The sequence below is a fragment of the Podarcis muralis genome, chromosome 12, assembly GCF_964188315.1.
Source record: "Podarcis muralis chromosome 12, rPodMur119.hap1.1, whole genome shotgun sequence".
Lineage (NCBI taxonomy): Eukaryota > Metazoa > Chordata > Lepidosauria > Squamata > Lacertidae > Podarcis > Podarcis muralis.
The window spans coordinates 48,573,612-48,601,472 of record NC_135666.1 but is presented as its reverse complement, the minus strand read 5'-3'; the positions used below and the strand labels follow the sequence as shown (position 1 = coordinate 48,601,472).

The window sequence follows — 27,861 nt, the reverse complement described above, 5'->3', positions numbered from 1 at the left end:
AGAACGCCTGGAGTTCACTGTTAATAAGCAGTAGCTCAGTAGGTCCTAAGATACATGGTTCAGATATAGATAGAGAAACACAAATAGAGTTTTGTGCAGAGCATACTGCTGAGAAGATCCAAGTGGAAGCCACTTGAGGCTGAGCTGGTTTAACTAGGGCAGACAGGAGGCTGGGAGCAGGTCACTGGCTCAGAGGCCATACAGATGGAAAACCAACCCTCAGAAAGCTCAAGGGCTTTTTAGCCAGGGCCTGTTTGCACAACAGTCATTGCAGTTTTCTTTGCACAATGTTTGCTAGTGGTTGCTGCAATGGGGTGTGTGTGTGTTTTGCAAAAGGGTGTTCCTCTTAGCAGAAGTGCACTGTGTGCAAAGCGAAAATGCCATTAGGGCTTGCTTTGACAGCAATTTATAGACACTGAACCACCCCTCCCCCTCCCACCTTGTTGCACCTTTGTACACACAGTACAGGGACCATGAGAATGGTGAGCAGCAGCAACAGCGACAACCACAGGAGGAGCCCATGTTGTCCCAGGAGAGACTGCAGGATCCTGAAAAGGGACCTTTGGGCATAGGTGGCCAAGGAGCCTCAAAACAGCATCAAGTTGTACTCACCCTACACAGGTCCCCTTGATGAATGTTGGGACCAACAGTGAGCAGATGCTGCAAGTGACATGAGCGTCTTGTATTTCTGCTTATGTGTGTATGGCGTGCATGGTTATTAGTGCAAACCTATCAGTGAAAGCCCCACGCAGGGAATCGCCAGAAAATGTGCAGTGTGTGCACTTAGCATGCCACTGACTACCGCCACAAAGTTACAGTGGACAAAATAATCTGATGAAATCCATTCCTGTTATAGGTAACTTTCTTTCCATGTAATAACAGTTCTGTTGACATCTATTTTATGGGTTAGCTCCCACAGCTGAACAGTCTGTGGCCCTCACTGTGGACCTATTATGTCAGCTTTCACTCCTTAGAAGGAGAGTAGTAAGCAAATTCAACTTGTTGAACTGAAGGAGATCAACCAGAGATGGGTGGGGTACCACTACTACTATTAGCAATAATAATAATGATGATATGTCATCTACAATGTTCATTAGAAATAACACTTTTTAAAGACTTGGTTTTATGTTGATGGCTGTTTGGAAATGCAGTTTGTTTTTAGTTAGTATTTTGATTGTGTGTGTGAGTTTAATTTGGACAGGTGGTTCGTTTGCTTTAACTCATTTTGCTGTTCATTTATTAGCGCTTGTGTTTCTTTGGAAAATTAGGTGTCACAGAGTTTTTTTTAGAATCAATAAGTCGAATCTGAAGATTGCTCAAGGTTCAGTACCAAGTTTATTCAAGTGATTGTTTACTCCTTTATTTATTAACGCATCTTTCACGCGGGGGGACAAACCGGTGAGGTTCAAAACTTGCGACGACTCCTCCGAGCCTGATGGTGGCGCTCGCTCCCGGCAACCTTTCCCCTTCCCGCTCACGTGCTTTCCACTTCCGGGGCCTAGAACAGAGAAAGGGGCGGGGCTTCCGGCCATTCACAGCGCGCTCCTAAGGGAAACGCCACTCGGGGTTTCTCTTCGGCAGCGTCGGGAGCGGCCTAGTTTTCGGCTGCCTGCCTGCGGCTGCTCCTCCTCCGCGCTCGGTTCTCTTCCGTTCCCCGCTCTCCTTTTCGCCTTCGCCTCGGGGGAAGCTGCGGCCTCAGGTTCGCGCCCGACGCCTTCGCCGCCATGAAGCTCGTGAGGTAAAAGGGCGAGCGCGTGGCCGGGGAGGGAAGAAGGGGCGGGAAAAGACGTTGGGCAGACGCGGCTCGGGCCTGGGCGCGTCGTCGGAGCTCGCGCGGCCGGCGTCTGCTCCCAGGCGCCCTTGCGCCCCCCTCTGTTGCTGCTGCTGCTACGCCCCCCCCCCGCGCCGCATCACCTCACGCAACGGTCTCTCCCCACCCCCCCCACTGCCTTTTTCCCGCCTCAGGCCTTTGTCATATAGCAGGTGTGGACGGTGGGGTGTTGCTTGCTTTGGTTGTTTTTTAGGGGTGAGGTGCTTAGCCTCCAACACTAACCCGATAAACATAGGGACGTCCTATTCCCTTTTTTAATTTTTCAATTTTTTTTTAGTTTTCAGTTACCACAATCCAATACAGTGGCACCTCGGGTTACAGACGCTTCAGGTTACAGACTCCGCTAACCCAGAAATATTACCTTGGGTTAAGAACTTTGCTTCAGGATGAGAACAGAAATTGTGCTCTGGCGGCAGGAGGCCTCATTAGCTAAAGTGGTGCTTCAGGTGAAGAACAGTTTCAGGTTAAGAACAGACCTCCAGAACAAATTAAGTTCTTAACCCGAGGTACCACTGTAATAGCCTCATCATAACAACGCCAAATCATAATACAGTTAATAATACCAATCACTGAGATGGCAAATTAAACAATTTAGGTGCCCCCCCCCCACATGCTGGAATTAACGGTTTGATTATTTTCTTTGTTTCTGCTATCCAAAATCTTATGAATTTTAATTACACTCCAGTCCAAATCTGGGATGTCCTACTCTGTAATAATAATAGTTATGGTAATACAGTCATACCTCGGGTTACAGACACTTAAGGTTGTGTTTTTTCAGGTTACGGACGCTCCGAAACCCGGAAGTACCAGAACGGGTTACTTCCAGGTTTTGGAGGTTGTGCAAGCAATAAATCGCGCTTTGTGCATATGCAGAAGCACCAATTCGCAACCCAGACGTGCACAGACGCACCACTGCAGGTTGTGAACGTGCATCTCGTATGGATCACGTTCGCAACCTTAGCATCCACTGTAATAATTTCATTATTTATACCCCACCCATCTGACTTGCAGTTGCCCCAGCCGCTCTGGGAAGTTTCCATTAAAAAAACACCTTACCTATACAGGGATGTCTTCTGAAGGTTGTATAGCTACTGTATTTTTCACCCTATAGGACGCACTTTTCCCCCTCCAAAAATGAAGGGGAAATGTGTGTGCATCCTATGGGGCGAATGCAGGCTTTCGCTGAAGCCTGGAGAGTGAGAGGGGTCGGTGCGCACTGACCCCTCTCGCTCTCCAGGCTTCAGGAAGCGCTGTGCAACCCTTGGGAGACCGGCGCGACTTCACGCCAGTCTCCCAAGGGTTGCGCAGAGCTGTCTGCATTCCAAAGCCTTGGAGGATTCCGAAGCCTTGGTCTGGGGGATGCACAACTCCATGCCCTTCAATATTTATCCCATTAAATAGGGACATTCTGTTCCATAATAATAATAGAAATAATAATTTTATTACTTATACCCTGCCCATCTGACTGAGTTGCCCAAGCTGCTCTGGGCGGCTTCCAAAGTGTGTGTGGGGTGGCAAACCATAATAAAACATTAGACATTAAAAAACTTCCCTATACAGGGTTGTCCTCAAATGTATTCTAAAGGTTATTTAGTTACTTTTCTCCTTGTCTCAGGACAGGAATCGCATAACTCCATACTCTCCAACTTTCTTCCGATCAAAATAGGGGAGTCCTAAGGAAAACTGGGACATTCCAGGATCAAATCAGAAACCAGAACAGCTTCTGTAAATTCAGGACTGTCGCTGGAAAATAGGGGCAATTGGAGGGTCTGGAGGTGGGGTTGAAAGGTGGGACCCCTAGCCCCAAATGAATAAATGATAATTTGCAGTGCTTCCTCCGTGAGACATATGGATGAAGGACACTGTACAAATTTAGTAAAGAATAATTGACGAGTTGCCTAATAGAAACTGTTCTCTGGGCAGCAGTAAAACGGCTAGCACTTTTTCAAAACTAAGCAGGATTCTGCATGGTTTCAGGTGGGAATGGGGAATCTCCACGAGTTGAGATTCCTGCATCACAGGGGGTTGGACTAGGTGACTAGTCCCTTCCAATTCTGTGATTTTAGGATTCTCTGTTTAGTAAACTGGAAAGGAGGAGGAAGAAGAAAATTGTAAATTAATCATGTCCAGCCAGCAGTGGCACAAGAATAAAATTAGTTGTGGACAGACACAAATCCATCTCCAGCAACTGATCTAGTTAGCATAACAACAAGAACCTGCTAATGATAAGCCAAAACTGGCCAGGTTGCTGTAGTTTTGCAGAGACTGTAATAAAATACTGCTGATAACAAAATAGGTATTTTTAAAGGCCTGGGAGAATATTAAATCCCTGCCTGGTGCTGATAGGAGCCAAGGTAAGCCTTTCCAGGGAGAATATTCCGTAGGTGGGAGCACTGCAAGAAAGACCATCCCACTTGTAACTTGTCTTCTAGGCTGCTTTATGAGGGGACATTTGGAGAAAGGCCAGTTGATGGACTTTTGGGGGGTGGGCCAGGCTGTCCATAGGGGAGGGCAAATTGCACTAGTTGCAGGGCTCTCCAGAGCACGACATTCTGCATGAAGTGGTTCAGGGGAAGGACCCCCTTCTTGAGAGCAAGAGGGAGGGAGTGCCTCTGCATTACTAGTAGGAAAACAAAAGTAAACCAGGGACGGGTGTGCAGTGCATTGCCCTGACCATATGCAGGGCCCCTTGAAACATGGACATCAGAACAGTCGTCCCAATTTGAAGTACCATGGAGTCAGCATTGGATATGGGAGTTTAGATACTCTATGCTCTCATAAACTTCCACAGCTGCCTCTCCTTTTTTTAAACCACATTCACATAACTTTAATTGCTGGACTGGAGAATCCCTAATTTCCACAGATAGGTCTCATTGGGACTAATATGAGGAGATGCTTGCCTGTCGTTAAGTTATCCATTGGCTGGTGGGGTGGTCCAGAAATAATTGTTCATTTTTTAAATGTAGCAGACAAAGGTCTCTATAATTTAAATGTAGCAGACAAAGGTCTCTATAATTTTAGCACTTAGTACCAGTGCATTGAGTTGGAAATGTTATTGTTTCATTTATGCATTGCAGGTTTCTAATGAAACTTAGTCATGAAACTGTAACCATAGAACTGAAGAACGGGACCCAAGTACATGGAACTATCACAGGTATGGGATTTGGGATATCTTAAATGTTAAATTCCTTTTGTGAAACACTAGGCAGTTCTAGTCTTTCATTTAAATGTTTGATTAGTCCACCTTTCTCAAGAAATACAGATATGCTTATGTGCCTGTGAATCAGGTTAGGTTAATGAAGGCTACTCCACTGGGTTTCATAGAACAGCAGAGGGGAGGTTTTTCCTTCTTGAAATCCAGTGCATTGAAACTATCACACTGGCTCTCAGAGTATGCATTTTTGCTCTGCTATAATGGTTGCATAGCTGATGTTAAATAGAGCTAAGTGATGGGGGATGAGAGGTGGTTGTTTAATGACTTGTAACTTGCCTAGGTAGCATCTGTCTGTATATATTGACATCTTCATTTATATTATCACCAGAATAAGGAAGAGGGATAATGTGTTAGTTCTATCTAAGTACTGTTGCAGTGGGCAGAGGTAATAGTGAATTACCTCTGCACTGACTGAATACTAAAAGGGTCCGGAAGTCTAGGCAATGCAGATAAAATGATTTAAATATAATTAGCTATTTAGGAAGTATATTTTTCTTCAGGTTTTGAGTATCACTTTTTCTACAGCTGTGCTATTACAACTACACGTGTAGGACATTCATTTTGCTTCCCCACTGTAAAGCACTTAATGTCTCTTAGACGGCATGGCAAATGTAGTACAGTACCTTATACCACTCTCCATTTAGAAACTCTGTAATTATTAATATAAGTCTCTTTGAAAACAGTGTAGAGGAAGCTTCCTGTTCTTTATGTTTCAGGAGTGGATGTCAGTATGAATACACATCTTAAAGCTGTAAAGATGACTCTGAAGAACAGAGAACCTGTCCAGCTGGAGACGTTAAGTATTCGAGGCAACAATATTAGATATTTCATTCTGCCAGATAGTTTGCCTCTGGATACCTTGCTGGTGGATGTTGAACCAAAAGTCAAATCCAAGAAAAGAGAAGCAGGTTAGTGATTTGATTTCAAACCACCAAGAATGTATTTGCTGTCTATACATGAGCACTTCAGTTTGCCCTTAATTGCAATATGAATTCTCATGAGGGGCTTTGGGGGGCGGCGGCAGTGGCTTCTTGTGCAGGAGGGAGCCAGGAAAGCCTTGTTAGACAAGCATATGACTGGATCTAACCCTGATCTTTTGTGGCACCAACAAATCCAGATGTTACCCGTTTCATATTGCTAGGTTTAAAATTATTTGGTAGGGAGGGATATGAAAATTTTCATGTTGAAGAGTAGAGTTGTTCATGTTACACTCAGAAGCCACCAGTTTCCTGTAGGCAAAATTCTGAATTCTGTTGCTCTTTAAACAATGAAATCTACTGGAGGAACTAATCTGTCCTGAAATCTATCCTTGTCCCCAAAAGGAGATGTGGAATTTACAGACTTTATTCCTGCTTAGTATATTTATTTGGGCTTTGACAAAAACTGCAGCAGTAACCTGCCTACTTGTAATGGCGCTCACAACACGTAACACATCTTTTTGACTTCTTTAATGAATTGATTTGTTATCCAAAGTGGGAAACAGAACAGTAGCTGTATACCATTTTGCAACCAAATTACTAAGATTACTTCAATAAAAAGTTAAAACAAAATGTTTAAATGATAGATGTTTTGAGTCCAAAATCTGGCATGACCTTTATATACTGCGATTCCATGTTTTTGAAGGATGTTTTTTGTGTTTGTGTTCAGTTGCAGGGAGAGGACGTGGCAGAGGACGTGGGAGAGGCAGAGCACGTGGCAGGGGGAGAGGAGGTCCAAGACGATAATTTCTTTATAGCCACTAAAAATGTCGGGCAACTTTGGATATTTTTTGTACAGGTTTTGTTTCATTGTCCATTTTTAATAAACAAATGTGGGAAATGTTGTGTCAGTTAAGGTCAAGTTATATCCTTCAATCTTATTGGAATTTTGATTATACATGCCTTTGTAACCTCTAGTACTGTCCAAGCCAAACTTTAACTTCCTTAAATTGGTATATACTAAAATTTATTCCAGATTCCCACAAAGATATGGAATGTGCTCATTGTGGTGTAGTCCTGATTCCCGCCACATATTCTGTTATAACAAAAGACCTTGCATTTTTTGTGTTTTCAACGTTGCTTGAAATTACATACACCTTCAGTTTCAACTAATATTTTGAGTATATTTCTTTTAAGTTTTTGCCTGGAAGAATGGATGTAGGCTGTTAAATATTAAATCAGCATTTACATACACTGGTGAATTTAATTGAAAGGAGTTTGGCATAGAAAGTGAAACTGCGTTACTAATGGAAAAACCTATAACTTCCGGGAGCGTCTAAATTTCACACCAATAGATTTTTGCATTCGAAGTACCTTTTCAGCCTTGCTGATAAATACATAGATGATCTATGCGTAACCTACAAGCATTTGTTAGAAGCCTCAGAACATCCACTTTCGTTTTTAAAAATGTTCAGCTTTTACTCTTTTAGAGATTAAAACTTTGTCAACACTTGATCATGGTTCAGGAAAGGAAATCCAGTAAAAAGAACACCTGCCTTTTTAAATCTCTTGTGGCTTGTCTGGACTCATGTTTATCCTATGGTTGAAGGTAATGTTAAAAATATTGAATGTGGCACAATGTGCTACTGAGAACATTAATGCGCACATTACCTTGATATAACTAAAATGTCCAGTCTTGAGTTCCCCAGCTCATGAAACAGCTCCAGCGTAGCTCTTCCTTACTTTTAACAGCCCAACCCCACTCTCCTTTAAGGCATCTCTAGAAAAGTGGGGAAATTCATTTGAGTGATACATCTTGGAAACTGCTCTTTACATTGCATATAAACATTGCTAGCTGATTACTGAGCTTATATCGCTTCTAAAGAAGCCTTTAAGCACCTACTAAAATATAGATCCCATGAATAATACAAATAACATGGTCACGCTGCATTATACATGGAAAAATTATTTGTGCACGTTGCAGCTTTCTTGCAGTGCAAGCCTTTCTTCCTGTACTTCAGGTGGAGTAGGAATACACTTCTACTAAAGTGAAGATTGTTCAGAAGAAGGCAGAATGAATTGACCAATATATACTGTGCACAGTCCAAGGTGTTTGTAAGCCACCATGTTGCGTTCGTACCCCTCAGAGACAATCTTAAATCTTCCATCTGCTATAGGACAGTTCTCTTGACCATTCATTGGTAAGACAGTAAAATTCTGCATGCTTGTTAATGGTTGCAGGTTATTGCTGTTGTAGTCTTCAAGGTGATTTGCAAAAGTTGCAGATGTTGATGAAGTTCTCATAAGTCCAGAACTAAGGATTTGTTCTTTTCATTATAAAAGTTACTAACGCTCCCAGTGGTATGCACAAAGTGGAGGCTGCAACAAGAAGCCCAATAACGGCTAGGGCGCCACTTGGATAATCTTTTGTAACCAGCTGACCCTGCAAGAGAGAGAGGACCAGATGTAAAACAAACGTCTATTAATGCAGATGTGTGCTACTGTGCGAATTTAGAATTGGTGGGAGGCACTTTTTTCAGAGCTCACCCCGCATTGCTTTCAAAGTGAGCACCTCATCTTTGATGCTTCCTAGCATACTTAAAACTGAAATTCAGACTACTACAGGGCTACGTACCGCAAGGCCTTTCAGTGAGCAGAGGGCATGTAAAGTTTCATCTGACCACTGCATTTGAAAAACAACAACTTGATAATGACCACTGTTCTCTAATATGCAACATGTCAAACAGCTAATGCTTCTGTAACATACATTTCGTATCTACAGCTGTTTGCTTATTTTGTAAAACTCCAGATGGATATTTGACTTGTAATCATTGAACCTGAACATATGTATGCTGTGAATTGTTTTAGCAGGGGGGGGGAATCTTCAAGTTGTATTTTATTCTACATGCTAAGCTGCTTTGAAGCTTACTGGGCCTGTTTTTATCAGTGCTCCTCAAAGTGGCTGTGGTGTAAGCCATTCCAGAACCCTGGCTGCTAATATATCTTTTCTGCAAGAGGACATGAAAACAGATGCAGTATGGTCTAAGGATAGCTAGAACAGTGCTTTCTGTATTAGATTGTGATTATTTAACTTGACAAGTATTCAGCATGTGTCTCATACTCATACTCTAGGTCTAATAGAGTGATTAAAACTTAACATGACTAAAGACTATTGAGACCTATTATAAAGAGTAGTTTTCTAACCTTGTTAATACCGTAAGAAACCATTTTGGAATTCTGATTATTTAACACTTGCCATGAAATTTATACCCTAAACATAGTTAAATGCAGCAGTTGTTGTTTTTTTAAGTCACCAATTATAAGTGCCTTCCTCCCACCTTCTACCTGTACTTCTAGCTACGAGTGGGTAAGAAAAAAATTGCAATGAGTAAAATACCTCTGTTGCGTCCCAGGCTTGGTATTGCAATGTCCCTGTTCTGATGTAGTCTGTGATGTAAAATATAAAGAGGCTTACAATCAACACAGGACTAACGAAAGCCCACATAATCTTCCAGTACCAACTTGGTTTATGTCCGCTCATCACAGAAAGGTCTTTAGAAAATCTGTCAAAGAAAGAAAAGCACACACTTAATTGGTTAGTCCGTTTTTTTAACGATACATTGTTTTGGATCAAAATTGTAACTGCCAAGGAAAACCAAGTTCTGTGGTGAAGATTGTTGAAATAATGTAGAAGGAATATGGTTCTGGTGTGCGGAAAGTTTTGCACAGGTTTGAGATAACAGTTGCCAAGTCTACTGGATAAGTTATGGCAATAAAATGTGATAGGATGTTCCCAAGGTCTTACCTTCTGAGTCCATATACGTAACAGACAGCCATGGTTTCCACCAGTACTATAAGTAGCAAGGAGAGAGTAGCTGCATAGTCATTGAAGATATCAAACCAGTAGTTGCCAGCTTCCAGGGTGAATGCTAGGCCAACTAAAAAGTTGATGATGCATACACCTCCTGGGGAAAAAAGTAGTTTTGAGTTTAGGCTGTAAATTAAATAAGGCATGGATTTGTGCTTTTGAGGTCAACTAATTTTAGGCTGACTTTACTGCATCACAGTAGTGGAAAGTCGCTTGTTCATAGGCCTAATTTTACATTGGGACCAAGTAGCCATTTCTACTGGGACGCGGGTGGCACTGTGGGTAAAACCTCAGCGCCTAGGACTTGCCGATCGCATGGTCGGCGGTTCGAATCCCCGCTGCGGGGTGCGCTCCCGTTGCTCGGTCCCAGCGCCTGCCAACCTAGCAGTTTGAAAGCACCCCAGGGTGCAAGTAGATAAATAGGGACCACTTACTAGCGGGAAGGTAAACGGCGTTCCGTGTGCTGCGCTGGCTCGCCAGATGCAGCTTGTCACGCTGGCCACGTGACCCAGAAGTGTCTCCGGACAGCGCTGGCTCCCGGCCTCTATAGAGTGAGATGAGCGCACAACCCTAGAGTCTGTCAAGACTGGCCCGTACGGGCAGGCGTACCTTTACCTTTTAGCCATTTCTACTACTGAGTCAGCACATGCTAGTCTTCAGATTCAAGCTGTGTACAGTATGAATTTTAGCATCTTTCGCTGCTTTTGAAGGGATTCTGATATACAGTACTGTACTTGAGCACTCCCAATCCCTTCTGAAAACACAACGAGGAAAGGTGCCAAAGGTAAAGCCATAGCTGCAAAGGAACATTGTTCTTTTGCAACTGCAGATTTACCTTTCCTTCACCTTGGTTGACTCCCTTGAAGTCCATTGGGTGCACTTGAGTGGTAATCACCTGATATCATCTCTCTAGGCACATGGGAGGTAATGAACTTGCTGTCAGTCAAAGGAGTAAGAATGGCTGCTGTGTTCCCCAGCATGCTGCCTATTCCCAACATCAGCAGCATGAAGAAATACAGCACTGAGTACAGCTGCGAGACTTCCATGTTCTTTATTGCTTCAGAATACACTATGAATGCCAGTCCGGTACCCTGAACAGCCTGTTGGAGAGAGAAAAATAGAAAATACCCAGACTTGCGGGGAATGCATTGCCATGAAGAAAACGGAAATGGCGCACACAAGGGAGTGCCATGCATGCAATTCCTTGCTGTGTCAACCACTGCTTTCCATCATTCCCATCAATGGCTTGTACACAAGTTCATTGCAAATCAAGATTTCCAAAGCTCTGGCCATGCGGGTAATAGGTAAAGGAGTAGACATATGGGTATCACATTGAGAGAGATCCAGCTATCCATCCCAGCCGGGGAGATTTTGTGTCATATCACCACACTTATTTTGATTCAATAGCTTCCAATTCACTTCCAGGCTTGTCATTCGCTCTAAAGCTCTAAATGCAGAACATCAGCTTGCTTCCATATGTGCAACTCTGACAACGACACATTGCAGTGCAAATTTGGTGGCAAGTTAGCCCCAACTGCAACCAGTCGAACCTAACTACTTAGGCATACAACACATACCTTGTTAACCACTGATTTCTATGGAACTGAGTTGCCACTAAGTGTGGGATGACTCCTATCCAGCCCTGTTACATGTGCAGCCTGATAATGGGAATCCCTTGCATTGTCATTCAACAGGACTTTGAACATTATGACATGTAAGCAAAATAGCTGTGTAGGTTGTTGCTAAACAAAAAAGGCTTGGCACTTCTGCGGTCAGCACTCGCAATGACAGCTGTAGGAACATTTGCTGCAGCTAGGTCCCAGGTTGCCATATGTGGAAGAATCTATAGGCAGATTTTTAAGCTATTGCTTCAACAGGCAGCAAAATTAAATGGCGCATGCCATACACAATTTTCACCAGAGGCTCAGTGTGTGTGTGTGTGTGTGTGTGTGTGTGTGTGTGTGTAATATTTATGTCCTGCCTTTCTTTCACAGAATGAAAGAAGGCATACCTAGATTTCCTATTACAGATAGGTAGCCGTGTTGGTCTGCCATAGTCAAAACAAAAAAAATTCCTTCCAGTAGCACCTTAAAGACCAACTAAGTTAGTTCTTGGTATGAGCTTTCGTGTGCATGCACACTTCTTCAGTTGGTCTTTAAGGTGCTACTGGAAGGAATTTTTTTTGTTTTGACTAGATTTCCTAGGTATTCATTTTTGTTACATTTGCATCTTTCCTTTCCTCCAAACGCCTCAAGGTGGCATGTATGTTCCACCTTGTGAAGTAGGCTACCCTGGGAAGTGACAGGTCACCCAATGAACATTTTGCCTAAGTGAGGATTTGGCCTCCAGACTCCTGTCCAGACCTGGTTCCACACTAACCACTACACCATTCAAGCACTGACCACAAGGTTCTTTCATTGTGTCCCTCGGTTCTGTGCCGAGTCAAACTATTTTTTAAAAAGTTGCAGCTCACTGTGTCTAATTCTGCTTCCAAACTGCAGTTCTTAATCTGCGGCAACAGTTCTGCATATTCACTGGGGTGAGTAGATGCTAGGAAATTCTTCATATCTTCAAGATTTTCTATTGTTAATGATCCTTCTTCCAGGTCGAAAAAATTTGTCAGCATCAATATCACCCTGCACAATAGAATGAAATACAATTATTTTAAATAAAGCAACAATATTTTGAACAACAACAACACACTAATATTTTCAAATAGTAATTTCTGGAAGATGGGGGAAATAGCCTTTTTAAAAAAAAGAATAAAAAGAGAGAGAGAGTGCATTTTAACACAAAATTTGAAGGAAATGTGATACTAATTGAAACCAGATACTTCCTAAATTCATTTTAAAGACATTGGGTCCAGATCTGAACTGAGACCAATAAATTGTAAAGCAATAATCAATTGAGTAGTGTCTAAGCAGGCAATTGTTTCTGTTAGCACCATTATTATAACATTTACTAAACAGTGTAAGTGAAAGATCTTCTGCATGGGATCCTGAACCATCCGAGGGCTCTCCCATCACCCCCAGTCAGACAAAACTCAAAAATCATATGGGATGAACCCATTCAGAAAAAAGATTTCAGATGAATGCCAGTCATGTCTAGTAACAGTTAAAAAGAAAATCCTGGAGTAAAAAAAATAAAAACGTGTCGACTACAATGCATTTTCAGGTACAAAGAAAATAAGGTAATTGAATTAGACGCCACACTTACTTGCTCATGCAATTTTCGTAGTTGAAAGTTGCCTTAAAGCCATAAATTGAGAAAGTCACAATACTGGCAAATATCGAGGTGGTGCTGTTTATCAATGAAACGATGATGGCATGTCGTTCACAGTTGTTTTTTGGATCATTGTAGCTGGCAAATGCTATCAAGCTGCCAAAACCAAGTCCAAGGGAGAAAAAGATCTGAGTAGCTGCATTAATCCAGGTTTTGGGATTTGCTAGTTGCTCTAGCTGCAAGTCATAAACCAAGAAGATGAACTGTGTAGCATTTTTAGACTTTTATTCATCTTACTAACATGCCTGCAAGGTGGAACATTATGACACCCGTCTTAATGGTTGTGGAATGGAGAAAGATCCTATCCAGTTATATCCTGTTACTTTTATGTATTATGTGTTATGATCAGGCAACACCTCTGGTGAATCAGACTTCCATTTTCTCAGTGTTTCCAGCCAAGACACATAGCCGAGCAACCATTAACAAAATACGGAACACCGCATCTCAAAAGTCCAATTGAAAATGTTTGCTGCAAATGGGCCAAGGAAAATCAATTGCTAAAATGTGTTTAACTCCATCTGAAGTAAAAAGAAAACCATTACAGCCAACATACAGAAGAAAATGGGGAAGGAATCTAATGAAAGACAAGCTTACAATGCAACAAACTGAATGGGAATGGTTGCTTAAATTTGTCCCAGCAGCATTAATTGGTGCTAATCTTTCTCCCTCTTCATTTTCACACCTTTTCCTATTTCTATTTCATAATTATAAAAAATACAGTGATGAAACAAACAATGCCATTTGAATTTGCTTTTAAGCAGAACAGCAGAGATGGTTTCTGAGCATAAAAAGAGAGAAAGAAATCCAGTTTTTTAAAATATAAGGCCTGTTGGTATGCTGGGTTCAATGGGACTTACTGCAAAGTAAGGTTAAGATTATAGCCATAAGGCCAGTATAATTAGGCTGGTCCCAGATACTACATGGTGGGCAGTAAACAGTCCAGATCTGAGGACCTTTTTGCTTCTGCCATTACCAATCAATAATATTTAATACAAATCAGTTGTAGATCATATTCACATGTACACTGTTGTATTCGGGCTCTTTGTAGGCCTAAACTTCCATGGTGAAAATACACATTTGTGAAGAACCTGCCTCAGTTTGTATAATAATCTGTCTATAGCCATTTAGGGCATAGTTACCTTGGGTGTAAACATGTAGGTCAGCCCATTCGCAGCTCCATGGAGAGTTAAGCCTCTGATTAAGTATATGAGGAGGACTACATAAGGGAGAGTAGCCGTCACGTAAACAACCTGCAAATGAACAACAAAAGGCTTCATTTAATAGAGCTGTGTGACACACTTAAGCTTTAGACTTTAGGGGTGCTAACATTACATTTGACAAGTGCACAACCTGTGTATCCATGTACTGTACACAAATAGTTGCCCCGTAGATTCATACAGGTGGGACATGGGTGGCGCTGTGGGTTAAACCACAGAGCCTAGGACTTGCCGATCAGAAGGTCGGCAGTTCGAATTCCCACGACAGGGTGAGCTCCCATTGTTCAGTCCCTGCTCCTGCCAACCTAGCAGTTCGAAAGCACATCAAAGTGCAAGTAGATAAATAGGTACCGCTCCGGCGGGAAGGTAAACGGCATTTCCGTGTGCTGCTCTGGTTCGCCAGAAGCAGTTTAGTCATGCTGGCCACATGACCCGGAAGCTGTACGCCGGCTCCCTCAGCCAATAAAGCGAGATGAGTGCTGCAACCCCAGAGTTGGTCACGACTGGACCTAATGATCAGGGGTCCCTTTACCTTTATACTCATGCAGAGTCATGTCTCACCAGTTGAAAAGCAATGTTTTTTCATCTGAGGGGAATTAAACCCCAAGCTAGTTTGAAAAGTTTTTTAAAGATGCTTCCCTTCAGTCACTTTTTACTCACTAAAGCTTATTTCTTCAAGAATAGCAGCGATAATCGTCTTACCTTGCCTGTGTGTTCTGTTCCTCTTAGAATACACAGATAGACCACTAGCCAAGCCAGGACCAGACAGGCTGCCTGCTCCCATTGGATGTTCCCACTCTCCTCGATGGATGGAGAGATGTTGAGGGTTTTTCGGTACCAAAAATACTGCGTGGGTGTTGCCTTCTCGCACTCTTCCACGTAATCCGTGTGGTTAAGATTGAGTGGACAGTTTGCCCACGGCAAAGGATCCTTTGGACGTGAAGCAGACATTATTCTGTACATTGAATTTCCCAAGTACCATGAGTCAGATTGTGAAAAGGTCAGGTCACCGATGGGGAAGCCACGGCCCTCAAGGTGGTGCTGGACTAAAGTTCCCAGCCTGCATGGCCAGCAATCAGGGATTATGGGAACTGTAGTCCAACAACTTCTGACAGGCAACAGTTTCCCTGTCTGTGGGTTAAGGTGGCATAAAACTGTGTGCAATGCTCCACAGCAATGTGAGGTTATTGTGGGGAGCGGAGCATTAAACCATAAATCTCTTTTTCATTGAGCAAACTTCCTGTAGTGCAGTTTTCCAATCTAATTATGAAAGACAGGATGAACAACATGTTTTATAATATGTTCTAATAGTGTTTGAACTATAACATGAGTAAGATGCCATTTGATACTAGATCAACTTCTGATGGTGCAGGAAAATGTCAGTTTTTCAGGAAAAATAGCCTTCTCAATGAAATGGAAAGCAAACTAACCTGCATCTAGTTCAATTAGAAAGTGGACTAATCAGCTCTTTGAAATCTTCAGCTCTTTCTGATTCTTACATTCACACGAAACCACATCTTCCAAAAATAACCACCTCCTTTACTTTAAACTCTGGGGTTAAACTCTGTCACCCTTGTTATTTGTATTAGTGATAGAACTACTCCTTCAAAACATCAGAAAGGATGAAAACATAAGGGGGAGAAAGATTGGGGAGAAAGTCTATAAAGTTAAGAGCATTTGCTGATGATTTGATAGTAACAACCCAAGACCCGAAGCAAAGTTTACCAGCTGCTGTAGATTTAATTAGAAAATATGGGGAAATAATGGGGCTGAAAATAAACTACCAAAAAACTAAATTATTGAGGAAAAAACCTCACAATGGAAGAGAAAAAAAAGAACTTCAAGAAAAAATAAACTCTGGGCTGACTGGCAATGTATTCCTATTTCCTATACAGTGGTACCTTGGTTTTAGAACAGCTTAGTTTATGAACAGCTTGGAAACAGAACGCTGCAAACCCAGAAGTAGGTGTTCCGGTTTGTGAACTTTGCATTGGAAGCTGAACATGTTCCGCTTCCTGTTGAGTGTGTTCCATTTGTAAATTTAGTCCCCCACTGCTAATAAGAGGCTTTCTGTTGAGTCTGTTGGCTGTGGAGTCCCTAGCACCCACACTACACAGAGGTGATAATTGGAGCTTTTGTTTTTGCTATTTTTTGCATTTTTGTTTGTGTGGCTTTTTCGCCTGTGACTTATTCTTCATTTTATGAGACTGACTTGTGATTGTGGCTTGTGACTTCGTTTTTGTGACTTGTCTTTGTGACTGTGTGGAACCCAGTTCAGCTACTGATTGATTGATTGTGTGACTGCAGAAATGCACGTAAGAAAAATATATATTAATTTTTACAACCTACAATACTGTCTTATTTATTTTATAGCACAGTCCATTGATTATTGCTTTCATTTTATGGATCAATGGTTTTGTTAGATAATAAAATTCATGTTAAATTGCTGTTTTAGGTTTTTTTTTAAAAAAGTCTGGAATGGATTAATCCATTTTGCATTACTTTCTATGGGAAAGGATGCCTTGGTTTTGGAACGCTTTGGTTTTGGAAAAGGCTTCTGGAATGGATTAAGTCTGGGAACCAAGGTACCATTGTATTATTGCTATGCATTTCTGGTACACAGAGCAAATTGTAAAATTATAACATCAACTCAGATGTCTTTTAGGTGTCAATAAATGCCTCTGCTGCCCGGGTGATTGAAGCACCAATGTCAAAAGCAAATTGACTGCTGGCTTGGAGATTGCTGTTGTACATTATTGTACCATGAAATTTCCAAGTTCAGTGACACTGCACAACTAGACTGCCTCAGGAACATCATAAAATGTGCTCCTTATCATACGAGCAAAATCCAATGTGTGATTCCAGGATAAATAACCTGAGAACACTTTAATTCCATGATTGCCCCCAATTAGAAAGGAAGAAGATGCATGAATATTCTGCCCTGCTGATCATAAAACAGGTTTCGTTTTCAGCCAACATTTTACTAGAGAAGGTTTCTGCAATGACAGCTGCCAGACACATTGGCTGAATTTTCGTAATTCTGGAGGGGAGGGAAACCACTGTGTGCGGCACTCTGCTGCTGCAAGCATTTTCTTACCCACCTGAAATGAATGGAAGAGGTACCAGAATGCCCAGGCGTTTATAACGTTGTAGTACATAGAGAGGAAAAATGAAACGATGACACTGGCAATTCCTAAAAATAAAAGGAAAACAAGAGAGCTATGGAAATGGGCATCAGTTTTGCAGCTATATCTTCCGCCATCAGAACCAACTAATTAACTTAAGGAAGGTCCACACCTATCACACTATGTCCTCACATAACCACGTCTAGGTTTAAATTTTACTCTCCAACATTTGTCTGATGAAAATAGGGACATCCTATTCTACAGGATGCTCAGGAACATAGCAGGGTTTAAATCCTATTGTACTCAGTGGGACTTAGTTCTGAGTAAAAATGCTTAAGATTGCAGTGTGAGGCTGCAGAGTCTTGACCGAGTTACCTGGGAGTAAGCTCCATTGAATACAGTGGAACTTACTTCTCGGTAGACAGTGTCAGGCTCCATTTACAATAAAGGAATAAACACTCCATGCACATTTCCTAAGAAATGGCTGACTGCTGAAGCATTGCACTTAAAGAATTTGAAGTGGATTGGTGACATTTTCCTTCAAAATTATAGGGAGAGCTTCGTATGCCAGCTTCATTTCCTTCATTTGGTGCAGGTATTTTATTTTCAGTCTAAACAGGACTCCGCTTTTGCACCTACACACTCCTAAACACGGAGGGGAGGAAATAGAAAAACTGGGACATTTCGGGAGCCAATAAGAAACTGGGACGGTGTCTGTAATTCTGGGAATGTCCCTGGAAAATAGGGACACTTGGAGGGTATTAAGTTTACTTGAGGTGGGACTATAATGGTGGAGAGTAGAGCTTTTGACACCTTGGTTCCTGTCTCCCATTCTCTTCCAGTGTTTAGGCCAGGCATAGGCAAACTCGGCCCTCCAGATGTTTTGGGACTACAACTCCCATCATCCCTAGTGCTCAGGGATGATGGGAGTTGTAGTCCCAAAACATCTGGAGGGCCGAGTTTGCCTATGCCTGGTTTAGGCTGTAGATGCTGTTGCTTATCTAGCCGAAACTGTGCCATCCATACAGCTCTCTCCAGTTTCTGGTTATGATGTTTCTGGCTGCTGAAAGTAGGTGGGTTATGAGTTATTTGTGGTGTAAATGGGCATTATTGTCTTGGAAGATGTTTAGTAGGGCCAATTCTGGGGTGATTTCTAATGCTTGCTTAGTTATTTTACATATTTCTCATATGGCTGTTGTCCAGAATAGTTGGATTTTGGGGCACTCCCACCACATGTGGAGGTATGTGCCTGTGGAGGTGCACCCTCTCCAGCATTTTGGTGAGGTTCCTGGGCGTATAAGTGCTAGTTTTCTTGGTGTTAGGTACCACCTGTAAGTGAGTTTCAGAGTGACTTCTTTTCTTTTCGTTGATACAGATTTAAAGGGGGGGGGGGTTAGACCACATTCTGGTCCATTGAGTGGGGTTAATCTCATAGCCTATGTCATCCTCCCATTGTTTTTTGATTGTGTCTAGGGGGTTCGTGGGATTTTGTAGTATTTTGTATATTGCGGATACCATCCCTTTACCGTGTCCCTTTGTTGTTAGGAGGTCTCTAAATATTCTTTAAAAAGATCTGACAAGTGGTGTGCATGTCATGAAGAGGTCGTCTTTGTAGCGCATCAAATAAGCAGTAATAATTTGACAGGGGGGTAGGAAAAATAGTTGCATAGATTTAAAAAACAACAACGCACCAACCCCACAAAGGTAAGGACTTATTGCTTTCCATGCCCCAATGCTCCCTTGTCGCATGTGCTGTCCCACTGCCAACTCCAGGTACAAGAGGGGCATGCCTTCCACAATTAACATGATCAGGTAGGGGATTAGAAATCCACCTGTAAGAGGAACAAAAGATTATATTTATTAAACAAATGGGTTTCGGAATGTGCTCACAAATATTTTAATTAGTGGTGCTTGCGATACAACCAGTCAGGTCTAATATATCGCACCAATCGTTTTGTACACTTTCACGTTCCCGCCACATGTAAAAAAACGAGGCTCCCTTACGCTTTCACCACCTCCAGAATAAACTGCTTTCTCGTTTAAAACCCAGACAAAAGGGTCTTACCACACTATCTAGAGAGGAATACAGGAATATTGATCATAAATGGGAGGAAATACAAAGAAGCGATTTCATCCAAACCATTGCTGCGTTAGTAACATAACGTGTGAGGGTATACACACTCCAAATGAACAAAATTCCAATTCCTACTATATTTCAGATCCCATGCAATTATAACATTAAAGTGCAATCTGATAGATGGAAACCCTAATGAGTTTCATGGGACTTATTCCCAGGAAAATGACTGTAGCCTAAGTTGTGTAAGTTTATGTAAGAATTGGTGTCTGAATTGTTTTTTCTTTTCTTTTCTCATCTCATTTTTCTTTTGTCTGTTAGATTATAAGTCTATGAATAAGGCTTGTTTATTAAAGGTATTATTATTTTGAACAGTGCCTCAGAAATTTTAGGCAATGATGATATCTCCCACAGCCTGTTTTGGTCGCTAATGCCAGAATCATTTCCTGTAAACAAATTTGTACTCCAGATGTGATTATGGAAAGTCTTTCACACAGTCCAGACTAGTGACTGTTAAAGGATAACTAATTGCTTTAAAAAGCATTAAAATTTAACCAAGGGAAGAGAAAAAAGATCAAGAGTACGGTGGCACTTAGAAGTCAACTAAAACTTCCAAAGGAAGTTTCTCCTTTAAATCAATGGATCTGACTTGTAGGGATGGGCCAATCTGTCATTTTCAGTTTCCATTCCTAAATTCATTTAACCAGATTTCCCACATCTGTTTGTGATGTAAATTCACTGGCACTTCAGTGCAACTTTATCCTGATAGGCTCACGTTCGCATGCAATTTTGCCCAATATACTGTAGAACTTTTTTTTGCAAAGCAATTTCCCTCCAACATTATTGTATGTTATTTTCAGCCGTAGTTTCATGTATATGCATGCTTCACCCTGGCATATCCAGTTTTGTACACAATACTGGGCTGGAAAACTGCATGCTTCACCCTGGCATATCCAGTTTTGTACACAATACTGGGCTGGAAAACTGCATTGCAAAATTTAGAGAGGTGTGAATTTCGAAGACCAGTCGTGTTTTGCTTCTTTTTCCCCCCTTCAATTTTTTTAATTAATTTTCTTAATTTATAGCAAACAGGAAAAAGAAAAACAAACAAACAAACAAACCAACAAACATTTATCCTGATTATAATAATTCCACTTTTGTTAACATTGTTAGATGACTTCCTCAAATCCCCCTGGCTGAGTTTCCATATAAATCATTGTAACAGTTTTCCAAAACTATTTCCCCATAAAATTTACTTGGTCAATTAACATCAGTGTTTCGCTTCTTGTATTGTTCTGGAAAGTATAAATTAGGTGGGTTTGCCTGAAGTGATGGGCAAACTCGTCAGGTGTATGCTTTCCTACATTTTGCGGGGAGAACTCACCGCAGAGATGCCATTTTGAACAGCACTCCCACAGAATAGCTAACATGCAGCATAACCTCTCAGAAAAGTCCAAGCTTCTGTGTTTGACTTGGAGCCGCCATGTCTGACCAAATTAAAAACAGGGCTGTGGTTGTTTTTGCTGGGTGGGAGGTTGTATAAAAAGGTTTCCCCGGTTTTCTTTTCAGAGCAGGCCAAAGTATTTCTGTAAATATCTATTATTTGGTGTTTAATCTCCAGCATTAACATTCCTTGAAGCGGGGGGGTGGACTGTTGAGCAGTAGAAATGAATGCTATCTGCATAGCAGCCGGCGGAGAAAGTGAGGTGAATGCTCAGCCATAATCCGTTTTATTTCAGGGAATTAATATTTGCACTGCATGTGCCTTTTTCTTAACAGCCCCTTTGTTTGAAACTTAGGTAACGTCTTCCTTGCAAGGGGAATTCTCAAGCGTCTAAGAGCCTCGGCATTGTAGCAGAGCCCTTTTATAACTGCAGGAGCCTAAAAGAACGAACTAAGAATTTGGAGAGGGTTCTCAGCTTCAAAACTTTGGAGATCAGCAACGGGTTACGCTCAGCCCCTCTTGTTAAAAAGAAATCATGGACCTTCTCCCCATCTGGACTCAGATTACAGAGCTAGGAGAGGAGGCTAACCTTCGCACCGTACTGCTTTCCCAATGCAAATTGAAGCTGAAGCTGCTGTTTGCCCCAGTCAGGAAAGCTTTCAGGTAGGAAAGACCAGAAGCTGTTTCAGACCCTCCAGTTCAGTCTACACCAGTGTTTCCCAAACTTGGGTCTCCAGCTGCTTTTGGACTACAATTCCCATCATCCCTGACCACTGGTCTGGCTAGATAGGGATGATGGGAGTTGTAGTCCAAAAGCAGCTGGAAACCCAAGTTTGGGAAACACTGGTCAATCCCGACTGGCAATGGCTCTCCAGGGTTTCAGGCAGAGGCTTCTTCCAACCCTACCTGGGAGTTATGATAAAGGTAAAGGGACCCCTGACCATTAGGTCCAGTCGTGGCCGACTCTGGGGTTGTGGCGCTCATCTCACTTTATTGACCAAGGGAGCCGGCGTACAGCTTCCAGGTCATGTGGCCAGCATGACTAAGCCACTTCTGGCGAACCAGAGCAGCGCACAGAAACGCCGTTTACCTTCCCGCCAGAGCGGTACCTATTTATCTACTTGCACTTTGACGTGCTTTCGAACTGCTAAGTTGGCAGGAGCAGGGACCGAGCAACGGGAGCTCACCCTGTCGCAGGGATTTGAACCGCTGACCTTCTGATCGGCAAGCCCTAGGCTCTGTGGTTTAACCCACAGCGCCACCCGCGTCCCTTAGGAGTTATGATAGCCATCATCAAATATCTGGAGGGCTGTCAAATAGAAGATGGAACGAGCTTGTTCTCTCCTGCTCCAGAGTCTAGGACCAACCGCTTCAAATTACAAGAAAGGAGATTCCAACTAAACATCAGGAAGAACTTTCTGACAGTAAGAGCTGTTTGATAGTGGAATGGTCTCCCTCAGGTGGTGGACTCCCCTTCCTTGGAGGCTTTTAATCAGAGGTTGGGTGGCCATCTGTCATGGATGCTTTAGTTGAGATCCCTGCATTGCAGGGGGCTGGACTAGATGACCCTCGGGGTCCCTTCCAACTACAATTCTATTATTCTACTTGGTGATCCTAGGGATTTAACCTGGGATGTTCTGTATCAAGACAGATGCTCTATCACTGAGACACAACCCTATCTGTGTGCCCCTTTAGCCCAGAGTCATTTAAGGTTTTATAGGTAAAAACTAGCACTTGGACTTGGGCCCCGGAACTAATTGGTAGCCAGTGGAGTTGGGCCAGAATCAGTGTAATATGTTCAAACCATCTTGCCCTGGTGAGCTGAATTCTGCACCAGCTGAAGTTTCCAAACCGTCTTCAGAGGCAGCGCCACATATCACCTGTTGCAGTAATCTAACCTTGAGGTTACCAGAGCATAGAGTAGTAGTTCGACTATCCCTGTCCAGATAGGGGTGTAGCTGGGCCACCAGCCGAAGCTGATGGAAGGCACTCCGGGCTACTGAGGCCACCTGAGCCTCGAGCGACAGCAAAGGATCCAGAAAGACTCCCAAGCTACGAACCTGCTCCTTCAGAGGGAATGTAACCCCATCAAGAGCAGGCCACCTCCCAGCCATCTGGTCTAGGGTCCATCTGGTCCATCTGCCCACTAACAGTGCCCCAGTCTTATCTGGATTGAGCTTCAGTTTGTTGGCTCTCATCCAGTCCATTACTGAGGCAAGACAATGGTCCAGCACTTCCTCTGCCTCACCTGCAGATGTAAAGGAGAAGTCAAGTTGTGTGTCATCAGCATATTGCTGACAACATACTCCAAAACTCTGGAATAATAATAATAATTTATTATTTATACCCCGCCCATCTGGCTGGGTTTCCCCAGTCACTCTGGGTGGCTTCCAACAGAATATTAAAATACAATAGTCTATTAAACATTAAAAGCTTGCCTAAACAGGGCTGCCTTCAGATGTCTTCTAAAAATCTGCTAGTTGTTTTTCTCTTTGACATCTGGTGGGAGGGTGCCACTACCGAGAAGGCCCTCTGTCTGGTTCCCTGTAACCTCACTTCTCGCAGTGAGGGAACTGCAAGAAGGCCCTCGGTGCTGGATCTCAGTGTCTGGGCTGAACGATGGGAGTGGAAATGCTCCTTCAGGTATACTGGACCTCAGTGGTTTCGTGTAGATGTTAAATAGCATAGGGGTTAAAATTGAGCCCTGAGGAACTCCACATTGAAGGTTTCACAGGATTGAAAAGTACTCCCCAAGCATCACCCTCTGGCAACGACTGTCCAAGTAGGACAGGAACCACTGCAAAGTGGTGCCACCCACCTGTCACTCGGACAGCTGCTCCAGAAGGATACCATGCTTGATTGTATCAAAAGCCACTGAGAGGTTGCAGAGAAGTAAGGGACACATTTTCCTTGTCCATCTCCTGAAAGAGGCCTTTATACAGGGTGACCAAAGCAGTTTCTGGGCCAAAACTGGGCCTAAACCCTGATAGAAATGCATCTAGAAAATCAGTTTCCTCCAAGAGCACCTGGATCTGCTCCACTACTGCCACACCCTGACTTTGAAAGGCAATGTACAAAACAAATGGCTGTTATGACACCTCAGTCTGGTGTTGCAGGGCTGCCTTCAATGTAATGATTTGCTACGTTGTTTTCACGAGCATATACAATTTTTGAAATGCACAGTTTACGTGCAAATCATGTAGGTTTGCATTAAAATCCAAAGTGAACTGAATTTCCCCCTCGTCCCTTGGACTTGCACACAGCAGGATGCATCGCATCTCCAACAACATGTTTGGTATTTTTTCTTCCTTGCAGAGTACAAGTTGGATGCCTTTGAAGTTTTGCTTCAGCAGGTCAGGGCTGTGATCTGGTGTGCTTTGAGTACTGGGCTGGACAGGACGGCTGTGTTGGCCCAGCAAAGATATAGTTCACCCCCAGCATCCGTGGAAAACAAAGCCTCCTGGTGGGATGTTATAACTTGATGCAATCCAGATCACAAGAGTGGATGAAGCAATCACTCAAAGCTGACACAAGATGTCACAGTCCACCAACAGACACTTTTAAAGGGCAATCTATACTAGTGGGAATGTTGTCCCTGAATGCAGACGGAAGATGCATTGCTCTCCTTGTCATCACATACCCTCCAACATTTCTCCGATGAAAATAGGGACAACCTATTCATTAAATAATAATAATAATAATAATAATAATAATAATAATAATAATAATAATTTTACTGTTTATACCCTGCCCATCTGACTGGGTTGCCCCAGCCACTCTGAGCGGCTTCCAACATATATAAAAACATAAAGGTAAAGGTAAAGAGACCCCTGACCATTAGGTCCAGTCGTGACCGACTCTGGGGTTGCGGCGCTCATCTCGCTTTATTGGCCGAGGGAGCCGGCGTACAGCTTCCGGATCATGTGGCCAGCATGACTAAGCCGCTTCTGGCGAACCAGAGCAGCGCACGGAAACGCCGTTTACCTTCCCACCAGAGCGGTATCTATTTATCTACTTGCACTTTGACCGTGTTTTCGAACTGCTAGGTTGGCAGGAGCATGGGCCGAGCAATGGGATCTCACCCCTTGCAGGGATTCAAACCGCCGACCTTCTGATCAGCAAGTCCTAGGCTCTGTGGTTTAACCCACAGTGCCACCCACGTCCCATATATATAAAAAACATAATAAAACATTAAAAAATAAAAACATAATAAAACATTTAAAAACTTCCCTATACAGGGCTGCCTTCAGATGTCTTCTAAAGGTTGTATAGTTACTTTTCTCCTTAGCTCGGGGGTCACATAACTCCATACCCTCCAAAATTTCACTGCTCAAACTAGGGACATACTAAGGAAAAGTGGGGTATTTGGGATCAAATCAGAAACAGGGATGGCTTCTGTAAATCCAGGGCTGTCCCTCCCTGGAAAATAGGGGCAATTGGAGGGTCTGTCATCATTCCAAACTATATATTAAAGGTTCCCAGCATACAGCCATATTCACTGAAATTCAACAATGACAAAAGAATCAAAACTCAGGATACAGACAGGAGCAAGTGATTCTCAGGGTGAAATGATTCATGATCTTGACACAGCCCATTTTTTTTGCTTGGATCAGTGACAGTGGGGGAGTGGACTTTCATGCTGTTTTCCCCTCAACGCACTCCAACAGAAGAAACCAACACAGGTGCTTGTTGCTCTTATTGGGCAGTTCAGAGCAGCAATGTCAAGTGAAAAGGTTAACTATTCCTCCTGTGGTATCACAGCTTTGATCAAAATGGAGACCCCAATGGATGTCTTAAAGCAGTGATGGGGAATCTCACATGGGGGGGGGGACCACAAAGGTGGTCCTCCAGGCCATTGTACCCCTCAGGATTCTCCCCAGGCCAAGCCCCCTCTCGGTTGGTCATGCTTTGCATCCTCATTGAGTGTTTTTGCCTGCCTGGAATATACCATTGGACAGAGAGAGGGGCATCTTAGTGTGTGTAGAACTACCCTACCGTACAAAGGCAAAATTCGCATTCATTGTTTGGCCCATTTTTGCCTCTGACGGCCCACCAGAAGACTTCCCAGAAGGAAATGCTGCCCTTGAACTGAAAATGGGTCGTCGTCCCCTCCCCACTTGGAAGTAAAAAAGAAAAGAAAAGTCAGCTCTGATCATAGCTCTCTCATACCATCATCATACATGGTTTGGCCCTTAGCAGTTTCCCCCATGTTAGTATGACTGACTGCTATTCTATCCTGTGTAAAAGTCCTGCATTTGGGGATATCTGTCCACAACCTAAGACAGAGCAGCCCAGTGATGCCCCCTTCATAACCTTCAGGACCCGATTTGGTGGCCTGCAAGGGAAGGAAGCATTGCAGAATGGGATGAACAGAAAGGCCTGCAGAGAAGGGGCATGAGAACCACACTTGGTAAGTTTCACGGTCCTTTCTCTAGTCATGTACAGAACGAGCGATTGGCTTCCATCCCTTGTTCGTCATGAATAATGGGACTCTGGGGCAATGTGTCTTCTTGTTCCCTATGTCAGGGACTGCCAAGTTTATGGGGCATATGCAGACCAGATAAACTGGGCACTGGGCACAAATTGCAACCGCACTCTAGGTTCTCCCCCTGCCTGCAACTGGTCTTGAAAAACTGTATTTTTGCTTCCCACACACAGGGTGTGTGTGTGAGAGGGAGACACAGAGAGATCTTCTGGGAGAGGATAGCTGGGATGACAAGAGAACTTTATTCCAAGTCTAATTGTCAGGGGAGAAGAGGGCTCCTAGGTGTAACCCCTCAAATTGCCACTCCTTTGATGAAACTAGGCTATTACAGTGGTACCTCGGGTTCTTAACCTTAAACTGTTCTTAACCTGAAGCACCACTTTAGCTAATGGGGCCTCCTGCTGCTGCCATGCCACCGCTGCGCGATTTCTGTTCTCATCCTGAAGCAAAGTTCTTAACCCGAGGTACTATTTCTGGGTTAGTGGAGTCTGTAACCTGAAGCGTCTGTAACCTGAAGCATCTGTAACCCGAGGTACCACTGTATATTGACGTCAACAGATGGGTTTCTGTCAATCCTAATTTCTGTGGCGAGTAGTTGATAGGTACAGGACTCCATAGATGCCAAGGAAGGCCTCTCTGGGCGCATGTGCCACACTAGGAAACCATGCGATGACATGCATCTGTAAGAAAGCGAAGTGGCTCTCCACTGGCACGTAAAAACCACCCATGACTTTAGGAGCATGCAGCTGTTCAGCTCACCTCAGTTAGGACAAGAGACTCTGTCAGAACTGACAGCGTAACAAGAATATACCTCAGGCACCAGGTTAAAGTTTAAAGGAACAAAACCTTGACTACTGACTTACAGTTTTAAGTCCTACTCTGGAACTCAACCGAGGAAGGAAAGAGCATGTGGAAAGGAGAGCCAGTGAACATCAGAGGATGCTGAGACCTTTGGCTATTGCTCTTGACCCACCTTAAAACATAACATCTTATTTCTTTCTCAACCTGAGGAGTCCTATCCAGCATCCAACACTATTCTGAAAAAGACAATTCGGCTTTGCAAGTCAAGGTGCTTGAACGCCGATTCTGTGCTCAGAGTAAACTCCAGGAAGTCACGCTTACCTCCTCCGTGCATCTGGCATAAATAGGGAAAGCGCCATACGTTCCCCAGTCCCACTGCGTAAGAAATGCAGGCAAAGACAAACTGCAAGGGGTTGTCCCATAACGGCCGGGCTTTCTCCATTTCTGCTCTGTGGTGCTGGGTTGCGTGCCTTCGCCTTCCCTCCTTCAGGTGCTCCTCAAGCCCTGCTGGAGACACACGCAAGCGCCTCCAACCAACTCCGAGGAGAACATGCTTGCCAATTGCCAGCCAAGCTTTTTAATTGCTAATCTTATTAACAGGCA

The 27,861-nt window shown here is 43.2% G+C and overlaps 2 protein-coding genes across 2 annotated transcripts; one reads left to right on the top strand and one right to left on the bottom strand.

Moving 5' to 3' along the window:
- Positions 1 to 1,503: 1,503 nt before the first annotated feature.
- On the top strand, positions 1,504 to 6,863 carry SNRPD1 (small nuclear ribonucleoprotein D1 polypeptide). The gene is made up of 4 exons (XM_028750553.2): positions 1,504 to 1,738; positions 4,909 to 4,985; positions 5,762 to 5,953; positions 6,693 to 6,863. Exons 1-4 carry the CDS (start codon positions 1,725 to 1,727, stop codon positions 6,767 to 6,769), a joined length of 360 nt encoding a protein of 119 aa, XP_028606386.1. The 5' UTR covers positions 1,504 to 1,724; the 3' UTR covers positions 6,770 to 6,863.
- On the bottom strand, positions 6,479 to 27,861 carry SLC6A20 (solute carrier family 6 member 20). Its single transcript, XM_028750547.2, has 11 exons — positions 27,580 to 27,861; positions 19,146 to 19,286; positions 17,431 to 17,522; positions 15,032 to 15,259; positions 14,252 to 14,362; positions 13,047 to 13,288; positions 12,304 to 12,466; positions 10,726 to 10,930; positions 9,768 to 9,927; positions 9,360 to 9,525; positions 6,479 to 8,405 (listed from the first exon to the last, which is right to left on the bottom strand). Exons 1-11 carry the CDS (start codon positions 27,698 to 27,700, stop codon positions 8,277 to 8,279), a joined length of 1,758 nt encoding a protein of 585 aa, XP_028606380.1. The 5' UTR covers positions 27,701 to 27,861; the 3' UTR covers positions 6,479 to 8,276.